At 43.2% G+C, this 18,148-nt stretch overlaps 1 protein-coding gene across 6 annotated transcripts in view; it reads right to left on the bottom strand.

Annotated features, from left to right (window-relative positions):
• Positions 1-18,148, bottom strand: part of PRR5 (proline rich 5) — a 192,953-nt gene that overhangs the window by 101,134 nt on the left and 73,671 nt on the right. Inside the window, exons 2-3 of one of the 6 annotated variants that reach the window (XM_077469375.1) lie at positions 7,357-7,402; positions 6,671-6,784 (exon numbers count right to left, since the gene is read on the bottom strand). The exons of 2 other annotated variants lie outside the window; for them this stretch is intronic. In XM_077469375.1, coding sequence (XP_077325501.1) covers positions 6,671-6,774 — 104 coding nt within the window. In that variant the 5' untranslated portion in view covers positions 6,775-6,784; positions 7,357-7,402. Of the gene's footprint in view, positions 1-6,670; positions 7,291-7,356; positions 7,403-18,148 lie in introns of those variants that run through there. 3 more of the 6 variants (XM_077469373.1, XM_077469376.1, XM_077469372.1) reach the window with 3 other exon arrangements.

The raw sequence follows: 18,148 nt of genomic DNA on the forward strand, positions 1-18,148 counted from the left end.
GGTTAAGATCATCAGCATTATGATAAGTCTGATGATCCATTATGCCAGAGAGACAGACACAGTGAAATGCAGTCTATTCACAGACACCCCCAAAGCACACCTGTGTTGAAGTCTTGAAGACACTGGCAGCCCCATGATTGGATCTGCTTCCCCTCTATTCCTGCTGCTGGACATCGACAACTGAGCTCAGCTGCCTCTCTCTGCCCGGTGCCGCCTCCGCCACCTGCCTCATAGCCTTTCAGGTCTCACTCTCCAGGCCCCTGGGTACTACTGGGTGGGGAGTGGAGGAAAATGACTCTGCCGGGGAAGGCAAGGAGATAAGCAGGCAGGCAGCTGGCCGGGATTTGAGCCAAGGCAGAAGAACATGTGAGCTAAATGGCTATGTGCTGGAAACGGAAGAAATAGTCCATCCGCTTTGCCCAGCACATCATGAAAGGGACACAGATAATGGAAAACATACACCCGCCTAAGCTAGTAGGAGCAGGGGTGTGTAATTCAGATTTTTTTTTTTTTATTCTGCACTGACTGTCTTTGAAAATTGCCCCAGCTCTTGTTGAAGTCAAATCCGGGGACAGACTTGGTCCGGGGACAGTGTCCTCAATCCGGGGACTGTCCCCTGAAACCGGGGACATCTCGTCACCCTAATGTATAGCCCCTTCCCCAGGAACCATGATCTACCTGCATTGCATAGAGAAGCACACTCTCTCTAGAGGGAGCCTTGGTTGTCACACAGACTTGATTTCATTCACGTCTCCCTTTGGTTTTATCTCTTACATGGTAATTGATGGGACTGGTAGCTTACAGCTTACAGAAGCAGGAGAATTTTTTTTTTTTGCTTTCAGTCCAGCTCATCCATTGCATGTCTGACAAGATCAAGATCATATATTTTCTGTACTTCCTGAAAATGTTCTTAGCCTGAAAAAAGAAAACTAATGCAGCCACTACATGTAACACTGGATGTCCTGACATTTTGGTTGAACTGGATGGACTTGTGTCTTTTTTCAACCAGATTTACTATGTAATTAACTATGTCCTGAAAACATTAAAAAGACTAAATTTCTCTGTAAAGTGACAGAAAGTACATTTTTGGTGATTTCATTTTTAATGGTTCATAAACATTGCCACGGTGAACTTTTACATAACTCCAAGCACATCCAGCTCCTGGAGCATACATTGGCACGCAGATATTCCTGGCATTCAAAGCCTACTACATAGAAAGTCAGCACATGTACATTCACTATCCAAACCCTGAATGCAATACAAAAACTTTCATTATGTAGCATATGGAAGGAGGAAGCTGCAGCTATATTTACAAATGTCCCAACAATACTGTAAAATGTAATAATCTGTAACGGAATGTGACAGTTCCCATGCAAGGCTTTTTTTTTTTTTTTTTTAAAGGATCTCAGTGCTAACAGCAGGAGCTTGTAGCACTTAACATGAAAGTGTCATAAGAAAAGTCTCTTTGGAAAATAAGAGCTAGTTTCCTGGCTGTAGAAGAAAGGCTTAACTGGCATATGACACGTCATACTAATTAGCCCTTAGGATGCCTATTTATCACTCCTGTACATGCTTCATTCATCAATATCAAACCCAGATAATAGGGGGACCATTTGGACCCCCGAAAAGCATTTTTTTTTTTTACGATACTAGAGTTAGAATACAATGCTTACTAGACTATACTATATTTTTTCCAGGTCAAAGAAAACATTGAAGCCAAAGTATCAGCATAACAGCCAGGAAACAAACATCTTCAAAGGAGTAGCCAGAAATAGCAGCTCTCACATTTTTCTCATGACATCACTTTAAAGCGGTAGTAAACCCTGCAAGGTAAAGGAATAATGTGCTAGTATGCATTGCATACTAGCACATTATGAAATACCTTAGAACAAAGCCCTCCAGCAGCGTGCTGTCACCACTGAGAGTGCTTCCATCGTCTTCCTTCCAGGTTTGCGTGTTCTGGCTGCGCTGCAATGACATCACTCCCGGGCATGCGTGTGGGAGTCACAGACTGTGGCACAGGGCTCTGAAGGGATGGCACGGGTATGCCGTCCCTTCAGAGCACATGCGTTGGTGACATCACCGGCTGCATGTAGTGTGCATATCTCCTAAACAGTGCAGGTTTAGGAGATATTCATGGTACCTACAATATAAGCTTTATTATAGGCTTACAAGTCCAAAAAAAAAAGTTTACTTCCACTTTAAAGTGTATGTACAGCCAACATTTTTTTCTAGTTTTGGATGGAGTACGCAATGCTTAAGACCCCTATGTTTGTCTTTAGGGTAGATTTTCCATCACTTCCTGACCCATTGACATAGTAGGAAGTAAGAACAAATCCCTCAAAGCGAAGGGGGCATGCCCTCTAAGCCCTTGTACACACGGTCGGAGATTCCGACAACCAAATCCGTCGGAGTAATTCCGACGGATTAATTCCGGAATAGGTCCGGGAGTGATGTTGCATACACACGGTTGGACTAAGTTGTCGGAAAATCCGATTGTACATAACGTGATGACGTTATTTTGTTACGAAAGGACTATGTTCAGGCTAGTAACCAATAGCTTTGGTCTAGGAATTTGATCTGAGCATGCGCGGCACTTTGTCTGTCGGAGTAGGCTACACATGATCGGAGTATGTCCAATAGGAGCATTTTGTCTGAAAATTTTACTGGCAAGTTGGAAAACTTGGTCCATCGGATATTCTGACGGAAACAGTCCGATGCAGACCACACACAGTCGGAATATCCGACAAAACGGTCCGATAGGAAACATTCCGTTGGAATCTCCGACCGTGTGTACAAGGCCTGAGACGGTTGTTACAAAAAAAAAAAGTCCCCATTGGAAGATTTTCCCTTATTTCCTGCTCCTGTGACAACTCCAAAATTATGAATTTCCCTCGCTCACCAGAACAAATAAAGAATGACAAATTGACAGCACTATATAAGTATCGGAAAAAAATAATAATTAATTATATATATATTTATATACACACAGTATCTCACAAAAGTTAGTACACCCCTCATATTTTTGTAAATATTTTATTATATAATTTCATGTGACATCACTGAAGAAATTACACTTTGCTATAACGTAAAGTAGTGAGTGTACAGCTTCTATAACAGTGTAAATTTGCTGTCCCCTCAAAACTCAATGCACAGCCATTAATGTCTAAACCACTGGCAACAAAAGTGAGTACACCCCTTGGTGAAAATGTCTAAATTGGGCTCAATTAGCCATTTTCTCTCCCCGGTGAGTCATGTGACTCATTAGCATTACAAGGTCTCAGGTGTGAATGAGGAGCAGGTGTGTGAAATTTGCTGTTATCATGCTCACTCTCTCATACTGGTCACTGGAAGCCCAACATGGCACCTCATGAGCTCAAGAATTCTCTGAGGATCTGAAAAAAAGAATTGTTGTTCTACATAAAGATGGCCTAGGCTAAAAGAAGATTGCCAAGCCCCTGCAGCACGGTGGCCAAGACCATAATGGTTTAACTGAATTGAGATCCAATGCAGGCACTCAGAACAGGCCTCACCATAGTTGACCAAAGAAGTTGAATGCACGTGCTAAGCGTCATATCCAGAGGTCGTTTTTGGGAAATAGACGTATGAGTGCTGCCAGCATTGCTGCCGAGGTTGAAGGGGTGGGGGTTCAGCCTGTCAGTGCTCAGACCATACGCCGCACGCTGCATCAAATTGGTCTGCATGGCTGTCGTCCCAGAAGGAAGCCTCTTCTAAAGATGATGTACAAGAAAGCCCGCAAACAGTTTGCTGAAGACAAGCAGACTAAGGACATGTATTACTGGAACCATGTCCTATGGTCTGATGAGACCAAGATAAACTTATCTGGTTCAGATGGTGTTAAGCTTGTGTGGCAGCAACCAGGTGAGGAGCACAAAGACAACAGTCGAGCATGGTGGTGGGAGTGTCATGGTCTGGGGCTGCATGACTGCTGCCGGCACTGGGGAGCTACAGTTCATTGAGGGAACCATGAATGCCAACATGTACTGTGACATTTTGAAGCAGAGCATGATCCCCTCCCTTCAGAGACTGGGCCGCAGGGCAGTATTCCAACATGATAACAACCCCAAACACACCTACAAGATGGAGAAAAAGAAGTGAAGCTGCGCTACGGATTTATATGACCCAGAAGGTGCCTTTTTATATGCTATGGGATTGGAGCTACCTCTACAATTTGTTCCACCCACGGGTGGAATGGGTATGGAAATGGAAAGGAAAGTAGAAATGGCGCTGTCCCCTATTATCTTAAAGTGGAATAGTGAAGTTCTGTACAAAAGCAATTTTTTTAGGTGAAACCAAAAATGAATATATTTAAAATAATAAAGAATATAAAAATAATAAAAATAATGAAAACTTGTGTTAGACCCTCTGCTGGGTGTTGGAGAACAGTGATTATTGTGTATTAGACCCTCTAGTGAATTCAGCCAACAAATTATCTGGATAATTTAAACAATCTTATTTGCCATAAGCTGTGGAGTGATTATGATCATGCAAATAGGAACTTTTTTCTTCAGAAACAATACAAAAATACAACTAAGTAAAATTGAAACCGAATAGCATGTGAGATTAAAATATTGCTTCCCTTTAGTAATTATAAGGTAAGAAATGTGTCACCAACTTCTCACAATAAATTGTGTTAGAGAAAATAAAGATGTTTTTATTTGAAGGGATAGTTGTGTGCTTGACCCTCTGTTGGGTCTTGAAAGGCACTATGTGGTGTATACCTAAAATGTATTAATTAAAGTGACTTAGTGGTGTGTATTTTACTTAGAGAGTAAGAATCAAAATAAAGTAAAAACTATTTTGAGTGTTAGAACCCCTGAAAAAAAAATTATAATATATATAAATAATATAGATGTACTTCAATATAAAAATATACTCTAAATAGACAAGTATGTATATTGTCCAACAATCAGTCCTGACACACCCCTGCTGCAGAGCACATTTACTGGGAAGCTCAGTGTGCTGCTGCTTCTCCTTCCCCAGCTCTTATGCAGCGGAGAACAGAGGGAATGTGATCACTTATAAAAAGCTGAAAAAAGGTATATGTAATGTTTTTTTTTATATCTATACAAAAATGTTTTGCATATAATTTATATTTTAAACTGAATGGGTTGTTTTACAAGGTGATCGTTTACATCCACTTGAGTCTGGGTTCACAATATCTTCGCATGCAGCTCACAGCAGGGGTCCGGTGCATCCCCATTCACCGGTTCAGGTCCGATTTCAGCCCGAATGTTTTGATAAATTTGGACCTGAAAGGGACCAAACAACACAATAGGACTCTTGTGCAAATTTGCCCCGGAGCCGTAGCAGAGATATGTGTACCGGCTCCATAGAGGGCCAGTCAAAATCTCCTGCTGCTGCGAATTGGATGTGGGGGACCCAGCCTTAAGGAAGGGGGTTAAGGTCTGCTTTAAATAGGTATGTTCAGAGAAGCTGAGCATCCATGTTTATGTAGCACTATGTAAAGTTTATTCTGCTGACAGATCATACTTACACCTTTTAAACAACTTAAAGTGTAAGTAAACCCCCTTATCGTTTTCAGCCAAGGAAGCTGCCATCTTTGCCTCTGTTTAATCTACAACTGCCATGATGCTGCACATGTGATTAGTTTAGACACCAGCCATTGGATGGTTTGACAGTGTGGTTGAGAGCACAACCAATGGGAGTGTTACATTTCCGTCACGTGCCGGAAATGTAACAGTTTTATGGATGGGATTACTTCCACTTTAAGGGCCCTTTCACACAAGCTTTCTAAACAGGTCCGCCTGTCTGTTTTTCAGGCGCACCTGACTGAACACTCCATTATCCTCTATGGAGCGGTTGATATCAGTGGTAACCTGTCCGCTGACACCTGTTGCTATCCGATCCAAACCTGTCTGTGAAATCCAGACGGATATAGAAACTATTTTCCATCTGTCTGGTTGATCGGATCGGTATGAAAGCAGACAGGTGGTCCGTTTTCATCCGATCTCCCCATAGAGGAGAGCAGGTCTGTCTCAGCACAGTGAGCGGAGACGGACCTGTCATTCACCTGCTCAGCGGGGATCAGCGGATCTATCCCCTGCTAAGCAAAGTGGAGTGTGCTGGGAGGACCGCCTGTGTGAAAGGACCCTTATATTACAAGAGTTCATGCTAAACCTGACCTTAGACCTATATATATATATATATATATATATATATATACATATATATATATATATATATACATATATATATATATATTTATTTTTTTGTTCTTTTTTATTCCAGAATGTTTTCAATAAAATTTAAATGAATTCAAAATACAATAAGCGTAATGTAAAGTTACCAAAAGCTAATGTAACATTGGTTGAGAAAGGTTTGGGAGAGTGGAGAAATAATAAATCAAATATTATTTTCCCCCCTCTCCCATATTTTTTGCAAACACAGTCTGACAGATCAGCAACATTTGTCAACAATGTAGCGTGAGTGCGTACCTAAGCGACCTATTCAAGTTCTATCCAATCAGGTAGTTGATCACATCACACAGCTGATAAATTTTACCGATCTGTTCATTCCAATATGAAATGTGACAGCTTACACAGAGGTGTGCGACACTCCTCACCCCATTCTATAAATGCGGACTATTGCTCAATGTATACAGTATACAGTACAGAGAAGGATTTACCTGTTCCAGGTGGCATTGGATCCGGCTCTCTTCTGCTGCGTCCCTCTCTCATCCAAAGCTGCCTGTTCTTTCTTGCCCAAGTCACTGAGGCTGGGCGAACTCATGAATTTCGACCTGCGAAGAGTCCTCATGGTCAGCGCCAGTCTGAGCATTTGCTAATGACAGATAATCCTGCAAGCTCCCAGGCTTTGCATTGAAGGAAAAAAAAAAAAAAAAAAAGAGGCAAGGCAAGTTTTCTTAACACAGCTCAAGCGAGGCAGGGGCAGACCTTTAATCAGAGGCAAAGTACAACCCATTCGTCATAACTCCAGTCCTAGGGACAAAGCTACATTTTTTTTCCCCTTGCCGTTCTGGCCAACGTGCCTCCGTCCAAAGTGGCATTTTTTTTTTAATTTTTTAAACTTTTGTAGTTCTAGAACCCAGCGGATGCCTCGCAGTTGTCAAGAATTCAGTTCTTCTCATGTTTCCACTGTCAGTTGTACAACGCTCCAGTCAAATGTGTGTCTGCCTGACTCTCTGCAAACGTTTTTTTTTTTTTTTTTTTTAAGCAGCGCTGCTGAATAAGAGATGGCGGAAGCTTAAATTGAAACAAAAACAGACAGAAAGAAAGAAGAGGAAGGGAAACAAAAAAAAAAAAATACAAATGAATTTCACAAGGGACGGGGCCCAGATGTCGCAACACTTACAAAGTGCACAGACCGCGGCTTCTTCATAGAGTATGGAAAGTGGGCTCTGTAGACATCAGATAAGCGTGAAAATAAGAGAAAGAAGAGAGAAGAAACACAACATCAGGACAAAAGACAAGGAGAAGACGAGGGAGACACATATTTCCATTGGCTGCCATGCGGAAAGTCACCCTGTGTTCAAGGGGGCTTATCTCACCCGGGCATTTGCATTTGAATAGGGAAGGGGGTGGGGAGGGGTATGTGAGAACCACACTGGCATGCCAATTCATTTGACCATCCTATAAGCTTCAGTACACCAGGCTTTTCTTAATAAACCTCTTTTTAGTGCAAATTTAAGCTGTTATATGATCAAAATCTAAAGTAAGACTCCAGATAAAACTTTTTTGTTTGTGACAGGAATGGGGAAGAGTTAGAACCCTGGTTTCTTTAAGTGCCTATCCTTACCTCACTTCCTATCCTCATGAGAGGAAACCTACACAAAATAGGGGTGAATATAGCCATATAAAACTTTCTTTCATTCAGACAACGAAGAAAATAGTTGGCTGTGGAGATTCCGCCATCCACCAAATATCCACCTATTGTATTCAGGAGGAGCAGCACACGTGGCTGTCTGAATACAATAGTTAGTCACTGTTGATATAATTTTCCACCCAAGTCAGTTCATATCATCTTTGTCAAGCTGAGTGGTTCTCGTAGGGCCACCAACAACTATTCAACCAATTCAGCAGGAACAGGCCAAAATTAGAGCCATCTGTGGCTAGCCTAAACGTGGGCACATATTATACGTGCGTGTGTGTGTGTATGTGTATGTATATATATATATATAAAAATGTTTGGGCTGTGGAAATTAAAGATTAATTCCTCAATTAATCGTTAATTTTTTTGATCAATCAAAATACTCACCTCTCTGCAGGCTTCCAGGTCTTCAAGGAGTTCCGTCGGAGATCCGGTGACATCACGGACACCAACGTCACTGAACTCCTCCCCCCTTCCCCAAGTGCCTCCGTCTGCTAACGAAGGGTAGGGGGGAGGAGTCCGGTGACGTTCTGATTGCACGTAATGCGTACGGAGGAGGAGCTACACATGACGTCACCGGCTGCTACCCTACAGAACTAACACGATTGTCGGCTTTACATGCTGTGTTTTTATCATTTTTATGTGAGTAGTTTGTGTTTGAACACAAAAATTAAATCTTATACTTAAGCGGTGAGCACTTAGATCTTTTCTTTCTACCCATGACCTGCCGTCCTTGCTGAAAACCCTTTTGATACCCGCTTGCATGACCACCTGTTTGCACAGGGGTCCATGCCATAAGGCAGTGATGGCGAACCTTGGCACCCCAGATGTTTTGGAACTACATTTCCCATGATGCTCCACTACACTGCAGAGTGCATGAGCATCATGGGAAATGTAGTTCCAAAACATCTGGAGTGACAAGGTTCACCATTAGGGATGAGCTTCGAGTTCGAGTCGAACTCATGTTCTACTCGAACATTGCCTGTTCGCCTGTTCAGCGAACAGTGAACAATTTGGGCTGTTCGCAGCAAATTCGAAAAGCCGGAACACCCTATACAAGTCTATGGGAGAAATCTAAAGTGCTTATTTTAAAGGGTAATATGCAGGTTACTGTCCTAAAAAGTGTTTGGGGACCTGGGTCCTGCCCCAGGGGACATGGATCAATGCAAAAAAAAGTTTTAAAAACTTCAGTTTTTTCAGGAGCAGTGATTTTAATAATGATTAAAGTGAAACAATAAAAGTGTAATATTCCTTTAAATTTCGTAGCTGGGGGGTATCTATAGTATGCCTGTGAAGGGGCGCATGTTTCTGGTGCTTAGAACTGTCCCTGCACAAAGTGTCATTTGTGCAGGAAAAAAAGTCTTTTAAAATCAATTGCGGCTAAATTGTCGGCTCCCGTAATACAGAGAACACTCAATGAGTGTTCTCTGTATTAGCCAACAATTCATTCATTCATTGATAAAAAAAATAAAAATAAAAAAAAGCGTGGGGGTTCCCCTAAATTCAATTACCAGGCCCTTCAGGTCTGACAGGGATATTAAGGGGAACCCCGTGTCAAATTTTAAAAAAAATTGACGTGGGGGTCCCCCTAAATATCCATAACCAGACCCTTCAGGTCTGATATGGATATTAAGGGGAACCCTGCATCAAATTAAAAAAAAATTGACGTGGGGGTCCCCCTAAAAATCCATACCAGACCCTTTATCCGAGCACGCAACCTGGCAGGCCGCAGGAAAAGAGGGGGGGACGAGAGAGCGGCCCCCCTCCCTCCTGAACCGTACCAGGCCACATACTCTCAACATTGGGCCGATGGTTGTGAGGGTCTGCGGGCGGGGGGCTTATCAGAATCTGGAAGCCCCCTTTAACAAGGGGACCCCCAGATCCCGCCCCCCCCGTTTGAAATGGTAAGGGGGTACAAAAGTACCCCTACCATTTCACAAAGAAAGTGTCAAAATGGTTAAATAAGACAAACACACTTTTGAAAAATTCCTTTATTAAAAATAAAAAAATAAAAAAAAGATTCCAGCGGTGCTAATCCACTCTTGCTATCCAGCGACGAATCTCCGGGGTCCAGCGATGGATGATCATATCCAGCGACGGGGGATCTCTCAGTCCAGCGCTGTCCATACATCCTTCTTCTGTCTCCACTGTGGAGACTGCGGAGATCCCAGCGCTGACGTTTCTTATACTAGGAGGGCGGGGCCACCCGTCACCTGACCCCGCCCCTCTGACGCTGGAGAGGGAAGCCAGGGGTTCCCCAGTGTGGGTGACCCCGCCCCCTCTGATGTAACGCAGGTTTCCGTTACATCAGAGGGGGCGGGGTCACCCATACGTCACTGGGGAACCCCTGGCTCCCTTCACCAGCGTCAGAGGGGGCGGGGTCAGGTGACAAGTGGCCCCGTCCTCCTAATATAAGAAACGTCAGCGCTGGGATCTCCGCAGTGTCTCCGGAGTGGAGACAGAAGAAGGATGTATGGACAGCGCTGGACTGAGAGATCCCCCTCGCTGGATATGATCATCCATTGCTGGACCCCGGAGATTCGTCGCTGGATAGTAAGAGTGGATTAGCACCGCTGGAATCTTTTTATTTTTTATTTTTTTTTAATAAAGGAATTTTTCAAAAGTGTGTTTGTCTTATTTAACCATTTTGACACTTTCTTTGTGAAATGGTAGGGGTACTTTTGTAGCCCCTTACCATTTCAAACAGGGGGGGGGCCGGGATCTGGGGGTCCCCTTGTTAAAGGGGGCTTCCAGATTCTGATAAGCCCCCCGCCCGCAGACCCTCACAACCACCGGCCAGGGTTGTGAGGATGAGGCCCTTGTCCTCATCAACATGGGGACAAGGTGCTTTGAGGGGTCACAGACCCCCAAAGCATCCTCCCAATGTTGAGGGTATGTGGCCTGGTACGGTTCAGGAGGGAGGGGGGCCGCTCTCTTGTCCCCCCCTCTTTTCCTGCGGCCTGCCAGGTTGCGTGCTCGGATAAAGGGTCTGGTATGGATTTTTAGGGGGACCCCCACGTCAATTTTTTTTAAATTTGATGCGGGGTTCCCCTTAATATCCATATCAGACCTGAAGGGTCTGGTTATGGATATTTAGGGGGACCCCCACGTCAATTTTTTTTTTTAATTTGACACGGGGTTCCCCTTAATATCCATGTCAGACCTGAAGGGCCTGGTAATTGAATTTAGGGGAACCCCCACGCTTTTTTTTTTTTTTTTTAATCAATGAATGAATGAATTGTCGGCTAATAGAGAGAACACTCATTGAGTGTTCTCTGTATTACGGGAGCCGACAATTTAGCCGCAAGTGATTTTAAAAGACTTTTTCCTGCACAAATGACACTTTGTGCAGGGACAGTTCTAAGCACGGGAAACATGCGCCCCTTCAAAGGCATACTATAGATACCCCCCAGCTACGAAATTTAAAGGAATATTACACTTTTATTGTTTCACTTTAATCATTATTAAAATCACTGCTCCTGAAAAAACGGCCCTTTTTAAAACTTTTTTTTGCATTGATCCATGTCCCCTGAGGCAGGACCTGGGTCCCCAAACACTTTTTAGGACAGTAACTTGCATATTACCCTTTAAAATGAGCATTTTCGATTGTGAACGTTCGAGTCCCATAGACTTTAATAGGGTTCTAAAGTTCACACGAAGTTTAGGTCTGTTCGCAGGTTCTGGTGCGAACCGAACAGGGGGGTGTTCGGCTCATCCCTATTCACCATCACTGCCATAAGGTAAGAGTGATTAGTTAGATCGGAGGTGGAGGGATTGTCACGCTACTGTGGAAAAAAAATTACTTACGTCAGTGCTACAGTTTGAATTTAAAATGTATTTGTGTGAACTGTGAAGTTAAGTCATGGATTGTGGAAACTAACTAGTGATTGTATGTAGTGTATACCACATTTACCACTGACTAATGCAGAGTTGCAATGCAAGGAGATCAGCTAAAAGTAGTTGGATCTGTATGTGCGTTATAATTAATCGAAATTAGTCGATTAATCAATAAAAAATAAAAAAATAAAAAAATTAATCGAACACGAAAATTTTAATCAGTAACATCCCTAATAATATATATATATATATATATATATATATATATATATATATATATATTTTTTTCATGTATATATTCAAAAGAGACAGCGGCACTCACGGGACTTTGACCAATCGGAGTTGTTCTGATCTGTCCTGGAAGCCTTACAAAAGGAAGGGGAAAGAGAGCGGGGATTTTTCAAATCCCCAGACTGCTACACTAGCTGTGTGGGCAGTGACAGCTGATTACCCACAGAGGTGTAGAGTGTTACTTCACCTTTTTCATTTTAGTTGAACTTACACTTTAAAGCACTTGTAAAGGCCCCTTACATCGTCTTCTGGGGTCCCTACTTCCTTCTGAGTGCCCCCATAGCAAGTCGCTTGTTTAGGGGACATTTGTGCAGGCTCAATCCTGAGCTGGGCTCGGTGTGTCCATAGACACATGCTGTATGGCTCGACCCCACCCTCTGCTCCCTCCTCATAGGATTTGATTGAGAGCGACAGGAGCTGCCTCTGTGTCCTGTAGGGAGACACATATACTTACCCAGCCCTGGAACAGGATGGGTAAGTATATGGGGGGGAGTCATACTACTACTGTGACATTTTGCTTACCTTAAGGCAAGGAATGCATTAAGGTAAAAAATTTTTGCCTTTAGAACCACTTGAATGCTAGTTTCAAACTTTTGCGCATCAGGAACATGCATGAAAATATGTGCTTTCCTGACACTCAGAGAAATGCGCTGCCATTTAGTAGATGTGCTGTTGTGTCATTAAAGCGGGAGTCCGCCGGGAGTCCGCGTTTTTTTTTTTTTTTTTAAAGCCAGCAGCTATAAATACTGCAGCTGCTGACTTTTAAAATAGTGACACTTACCTGTCCAGCGCGCCCGCGATGTCGGCACCCGAAGCCGATCTCTCGATTGTCTCTCGGGTGCTGCCGCCGCCATCTTGGGTATGGGAATCAGGAAGTGGAGCCTTTCGGCTTCATTTCCCGGTTCCCTACTGCGCATGCGCGAGTCGCGCTGCGCAATAAGGATGGACCCGCTGCCTCTGGGATCTTTGTGTTTCCCAGCAGGCAGCGGGGGACTTTCGGAAAGGGGCGTAATCTACGCCCCTTTTCGCAGAGAGCCATCCTGGAAGTGGGTGCAGATACCTGTACATGTAGGGAGGATTCCAATGAGCGGAAGGTCCACTTTAGGGTGGACCTCCGCTTTAACTGTTAATGACACCCCCCACGCATCTGAAAGCGCACTCGTTTGCACGCACTTTATGGCGCATTTTTGAAAAAGAGTGAGGGACTTCTTTTCCTCATTTCTCGTGCGTCAGGCAGCCTATTGAAATGAACGGGCTACCCTATGTGCTAAAAAAATGCCTTGAAGTGTTCCCACGCTTGGTCGCACCTGTAGGTGTGAACCAAGTGTAAAACATCCAGATTGGACGAATGTCATCTCACCCCCACTGGTGCTTTATGTTATGAATAAGCAAGTGATTTGAGTGTAAAACGCATCAACAGCTTGTCCTGTCTTGCTCTCCTGATTATGAAGACATTAAAGAAATTATTTTGCATCAGCTCTGTGGTGGTGTGCGGCCAATTTCTCCTTTCCTCTGCTTTATGTTAACCACCACCCATTCTCTGTTTTGATTCCTGTCTGCTTGTTAAGCCGGCTATACATGGATTAAAATTCAGCCAGTTCATGTATGGGCAGGATGGTTGTACACAAGTCAGTTTATCAATTGACTTGTGTACAACCAGCTTGTCAGGCTTTTTGCTGAACGATCAGTGCTGCTGGCTATAGTTGACAACACTGATCATTGTATTTTGACGATGTGGAGGTTTCCCTGCATTGAATGTGTTAATGAGGGAATTGGCTTATTTAAAAAATAAACTATTTATGTATGGCCAGCTTTACACTATCATCATTCCTCCCGACTGTCACTCATTTGGAGGTGCCGTCTCCGTTTTGAAACCACATCCCTCTGTCCCTAGTTCTTCCTCCATTGTCCCTGTTTTTGGCCTGAAGTAAGGGTTTCCATTAAAAAAAAATATATTATTTAACTATCAAAAGTGTTTTATTGCACTAAACCTTTTATCTAAAATGTACATGATTCTATTTGTTATTTTGAAAAGTCAAAATAAAGGAAAAGTAGTAATGAAAAATTGGGTTAAGCCCATCTTGTTTTGCGTATTGACCCTCATGGTTTGTGTTAATGGAGGAATGGCAGGGGTGTGTTATTTACCTATATACTTTGTGCTATAATGTGTTCCTTTTTTCCAGCTCACAAAGTTGGAAGGTATGTTCTCATTGTTTTGTTGTTTATTTTCTGTTTTGCCTTTTGTAAATGACTCCTGACCAACCCAAAGACAGGTATGACCGCATTTTCAGGTCAATAATACAGACAATACCACTGATAGCTGACCACCTGGATATCGTGAATACACAGCGGGAACTGTAAATTGTCATTACAAATTCTATCAATAGTAGATTACTCTGGATCAGATGACAATTTGGTCTTTAAGCTACCTGTGACACCACAGGGGGAATAGTAAAAGTGAAGGCAATCCTTTAAAATCCCAAACATGGCCTTGTAGGCACCTTCATAAGCTTCCCGCCAAAAAGTCTAAAACTGACCATTCACTACTAGTTGATTTTCAAATATTCGTACAAATTTGTGCAAACATTCTGAGTACATTTGATGACTTGATAGATGTCATGCGAAAGTACTTCAAAATTTTGTTTGTTTTGAACCCCTTCATGACGAGGGTAAAAAAAAAATCCTAATGCCTGAACACAGTTTCGCTATGGGTTAGAACCATACATATCATCAAAACTACTTGGTTTGTCCAGATAGATTATGTTGTGTTTTTTTTTTCTGGGAACATCAGACTTTTGTTTGGTGGTAAATAATGGATAACAGGATTTTTCCAGATTTTTCTTTTTTTTTTAACTATAAGGTCTCATGCACACTGGACATTAAAATAACGTCATAAAAACGCCAGTAGCTTTGCAGTGAGTTTTTCAACGTTTTTGCAATAGCGTTTTTTTGTGTTTATTAGCGTTTTTTTAGCTTTTTTTTATTTATTTTTTGAAGAAAAAAATATATTTTTATTTTTTTCAATGAAACAAAAACGTTAAATGCTTATGAGCGAAGTTTTTTGAGCGTTTATCAACGTTTATCAGTGTTAGAGCGTTTTTACAGCTGAAAAACGTCTCTCAGAACCCACTAGTTTCGTTTTTTTTTTTTTACTGCTCAAAAAACCCCACAGCCCAAAACTGCAGATAACAGCCTTTGTGTGCATGGACACATAGGATAACATGGTGGAGAGTTTAATGACTGTAGAAAAAAGCATCTACAGCGGCTGTAAAAATGCCCAGTGTGCATGAGGTCTTAAACTGGCCCAAAAAAAAAAAAGTAGCTGTAAATTTCTTGCTATTACAATAACCTACTGCCAAAGAATAACCCAAAATAAAATTTCCTGCTCCTGACGAATACAGGGATACCACATATGTGTATATTATTTATACCTGTAGTAGGGCCCAAAATTGTGCGCATTTTGCTTTTGTTGCATTTTGCTTTTTGTTATCTTACCTAAAACACACTAATGCCCCATACACACGATGAGATTATCGGACGAATGAACGTCCGTTTTTTATTGCATGCTAATCTCAGATCGAATCTGATGAGTTTACTAAAGTCACGAAAATTCCCGCACGACATAAAAAAAATTCGTACGTGATGTCATGTGTTGTAATGCATTTGTATTGCATTTTCGAACGATAGCTGTACTGATTACACGAAAATCGTACGATCTAGCATCGTACGAAAAAAATTTCCGTGCACGTCCGATAGAATAATATCGGATGTACTGTTCGAATCGGCTCTCGAAAGCTCTGTACTAACGATCCGATTATCGTACGATCGCATCGAAAGCGGTATTTTCCGTACGATTTTCGTATCGTGTGTACGGGGCATTAAACTGGTACACACCACTGGTTTTATTTTTTATTCAACCCAGCAGGTTGAATTGCTAAAAACGGACAGCTCTGGTCAGAGCAGCTTTATTATAGATCCAACGTTAGCACAGCGATCTCTCCTACTGAGCTGTTGTGTTTTGACTGTGGCTGAGAGCGCTGATCGGGATTCTAGAAATAGTGCCTGTAAAGCGCATGAAAACTTCCTCTCATTCTCTGCAATGGGTGCTTTCACACCCGGGCGGTGTGCTTGTTGGACAATTGAAAAAGCCCTGCAAGCAGAATCTTTGGGGAGGTTTGAGGGTGCTGTATACAATGAATTGCAATGAATGGGCAGCCCTTCCGAAGCACCTGAAAAGCACTTCAGAAGCACCGCAACACAGGAGTTTTTAACCTCTTTGGGGTTAAAAGCTCACCCTAGCGGCCAAAAAGCAGGGCAAAAGCACTGCTTAAACAAAAGGCACTTTGCAGTGTTTTTAACCCTTTCTTGGCCAGTAGCCGGGGGGGGGGGGATAAAACCGCCCCCGCTAGCAGACGAATAACGCCGCAAATTCGACGGTACAGCTCCGCTAAAAATAGTACCTCCCGCCCCTGTGTGAAAGGGTTCTTAAGGCTGGGTTCACACTGCTGCGGGGGGAGATCCGGATGTGATTCGCACCGCAAATCACATCCGATCTCCGTAGCGATGCGAGTTCAGCCATACAGATAGTATGGCTGAATTCGCATCGCTCCCGCAGCAAACTCGCACGGGACCCTTTTTTTGGTCCGCAACAGAATCGGATCGCATGGGGGTTCACACCATGCGATCCGATTCCTGTGCGAGTCGGCAGATCACACTGCGATATGCGGACGGATCTGGGGGTGTCATTAACATATCATTGACACTCCCAGCCGTCCGCATAGGGCAGTGTGAACTGCCGGCGGGAGTAATGCGATGCGGGAAAACGCCGCGGATTCGCGGCGTTCCCGCATCGCAGCGGTGTGAACCCGGCCTAAAGCAAAGCTTTTTAAGTTAGGAGGATAGAGTGGAGAGGGATTACAACACCTGTCGGGTTTTTATTGCCATTTGTGGTCCTCATTAGGGAGATTCACCCTCTCTATGAGGTTTATTTACTAAAACTGGAGAGGACAAAGTCTGGTGCAGCTCTGCATAGAACCAATCAGCTTCCAGGTGTTATTGTCAAAGCTTAATTGAACAAGCTGAAGTTAGAAGCCAAATTGGCTACCATGCACAGCTGCACCAGATTTTGCACTCTTCTGTTTTAGTAAATCAACCCCTATGTGTCCTGTTTGCCATTATCATTGAGAGTAAAAGAGACAGAAAATCCCAAATGTTGGGTTGTCACAAGAACTAGAATAGAGTGGGAATCTTTCAATGGGGATACCAGTTTCGGTGACAACCAGTGATTGCCTCAATTTGAAGGGATTTCCTCTTGTCTCTTGTCATGGCAACGTGGCAGGAAGTGAAGAGAAATCTCCCAATTGGGTCACAGATGGCATAAAAAGCCACTTACGCTATCCAGAATGGGGAAAAGTTTTGCCTTTGTACTTTAAAGCGGAGCTCCACCCTAAAGTGGAACTTCCGCTCATTGGAACACTCCCCCCCTCCGGTGCCACAATTGGCACCTTTCAGGGGGGAGGGGGGTGCAGATACCTGTACAGTACAGGTATCTGCATCCACTTTCGGCATAGATATCCGCAGAATCTGCGGATATTTACGCCACTTCCCGCGGGTTCCCTGCTGTCTGTTGGGAAACACACGGATCCCAGAGACAGCGGGGACCATCCTTATTGCGCAGCGCGACTCGCGCATGTGCAGTAGGGAACAGGGAAATGAAGCCGCAAGGCTCCACTTCCTGATTCCCATAGCCAAGATGGCGGCTGCAGCACCCGAGAGACGAACGAGAGATCGGCTTCGGGTGCCGACATCGCGGGCGCGCTGGGCGGGTAAGTGTCCTTATTTTAAAAGTCAGCAGCATTTGTAGCTGCTGGCTTTTAAAAAAAAAAAAAAAACGGCGGAACTCCCGCTTTAAAGTGGTATTAAACCCAAAGCAACAATTTCATATATTGCAGCTTGACAATTCTTAAATGTGGTGGCTGAATTTGTTTTCTTTTTTAAGCTTTTTTCCTATTATTTTCACCTGGTGATATGACCAGTAACACACTTCATGTCTTAGGTTCGGTTCACACTTGTGCGATGCCAGACAGACATCGCATGTAATTCGCAGCACACAGCTGTTCACATTACATGCGATGTCTGTGCGGTGCGA

This window comes from Lithobates pipiens, unplaced genomic scaffold (assembly GCF_037356315.1).
Source record: "Lithobates pipiens isolate NorthernLeopardFrog02 unplaced genomic scaffold, aLitPip1_a1.2 Scaffold_8, whole genome shotgun sequence".
Lineage (NCBI taxonomy): Eukaryota > Metazoa > Chordata > Amphibia > Anura > Ranidae > Lithobates > Lithobates pipiens.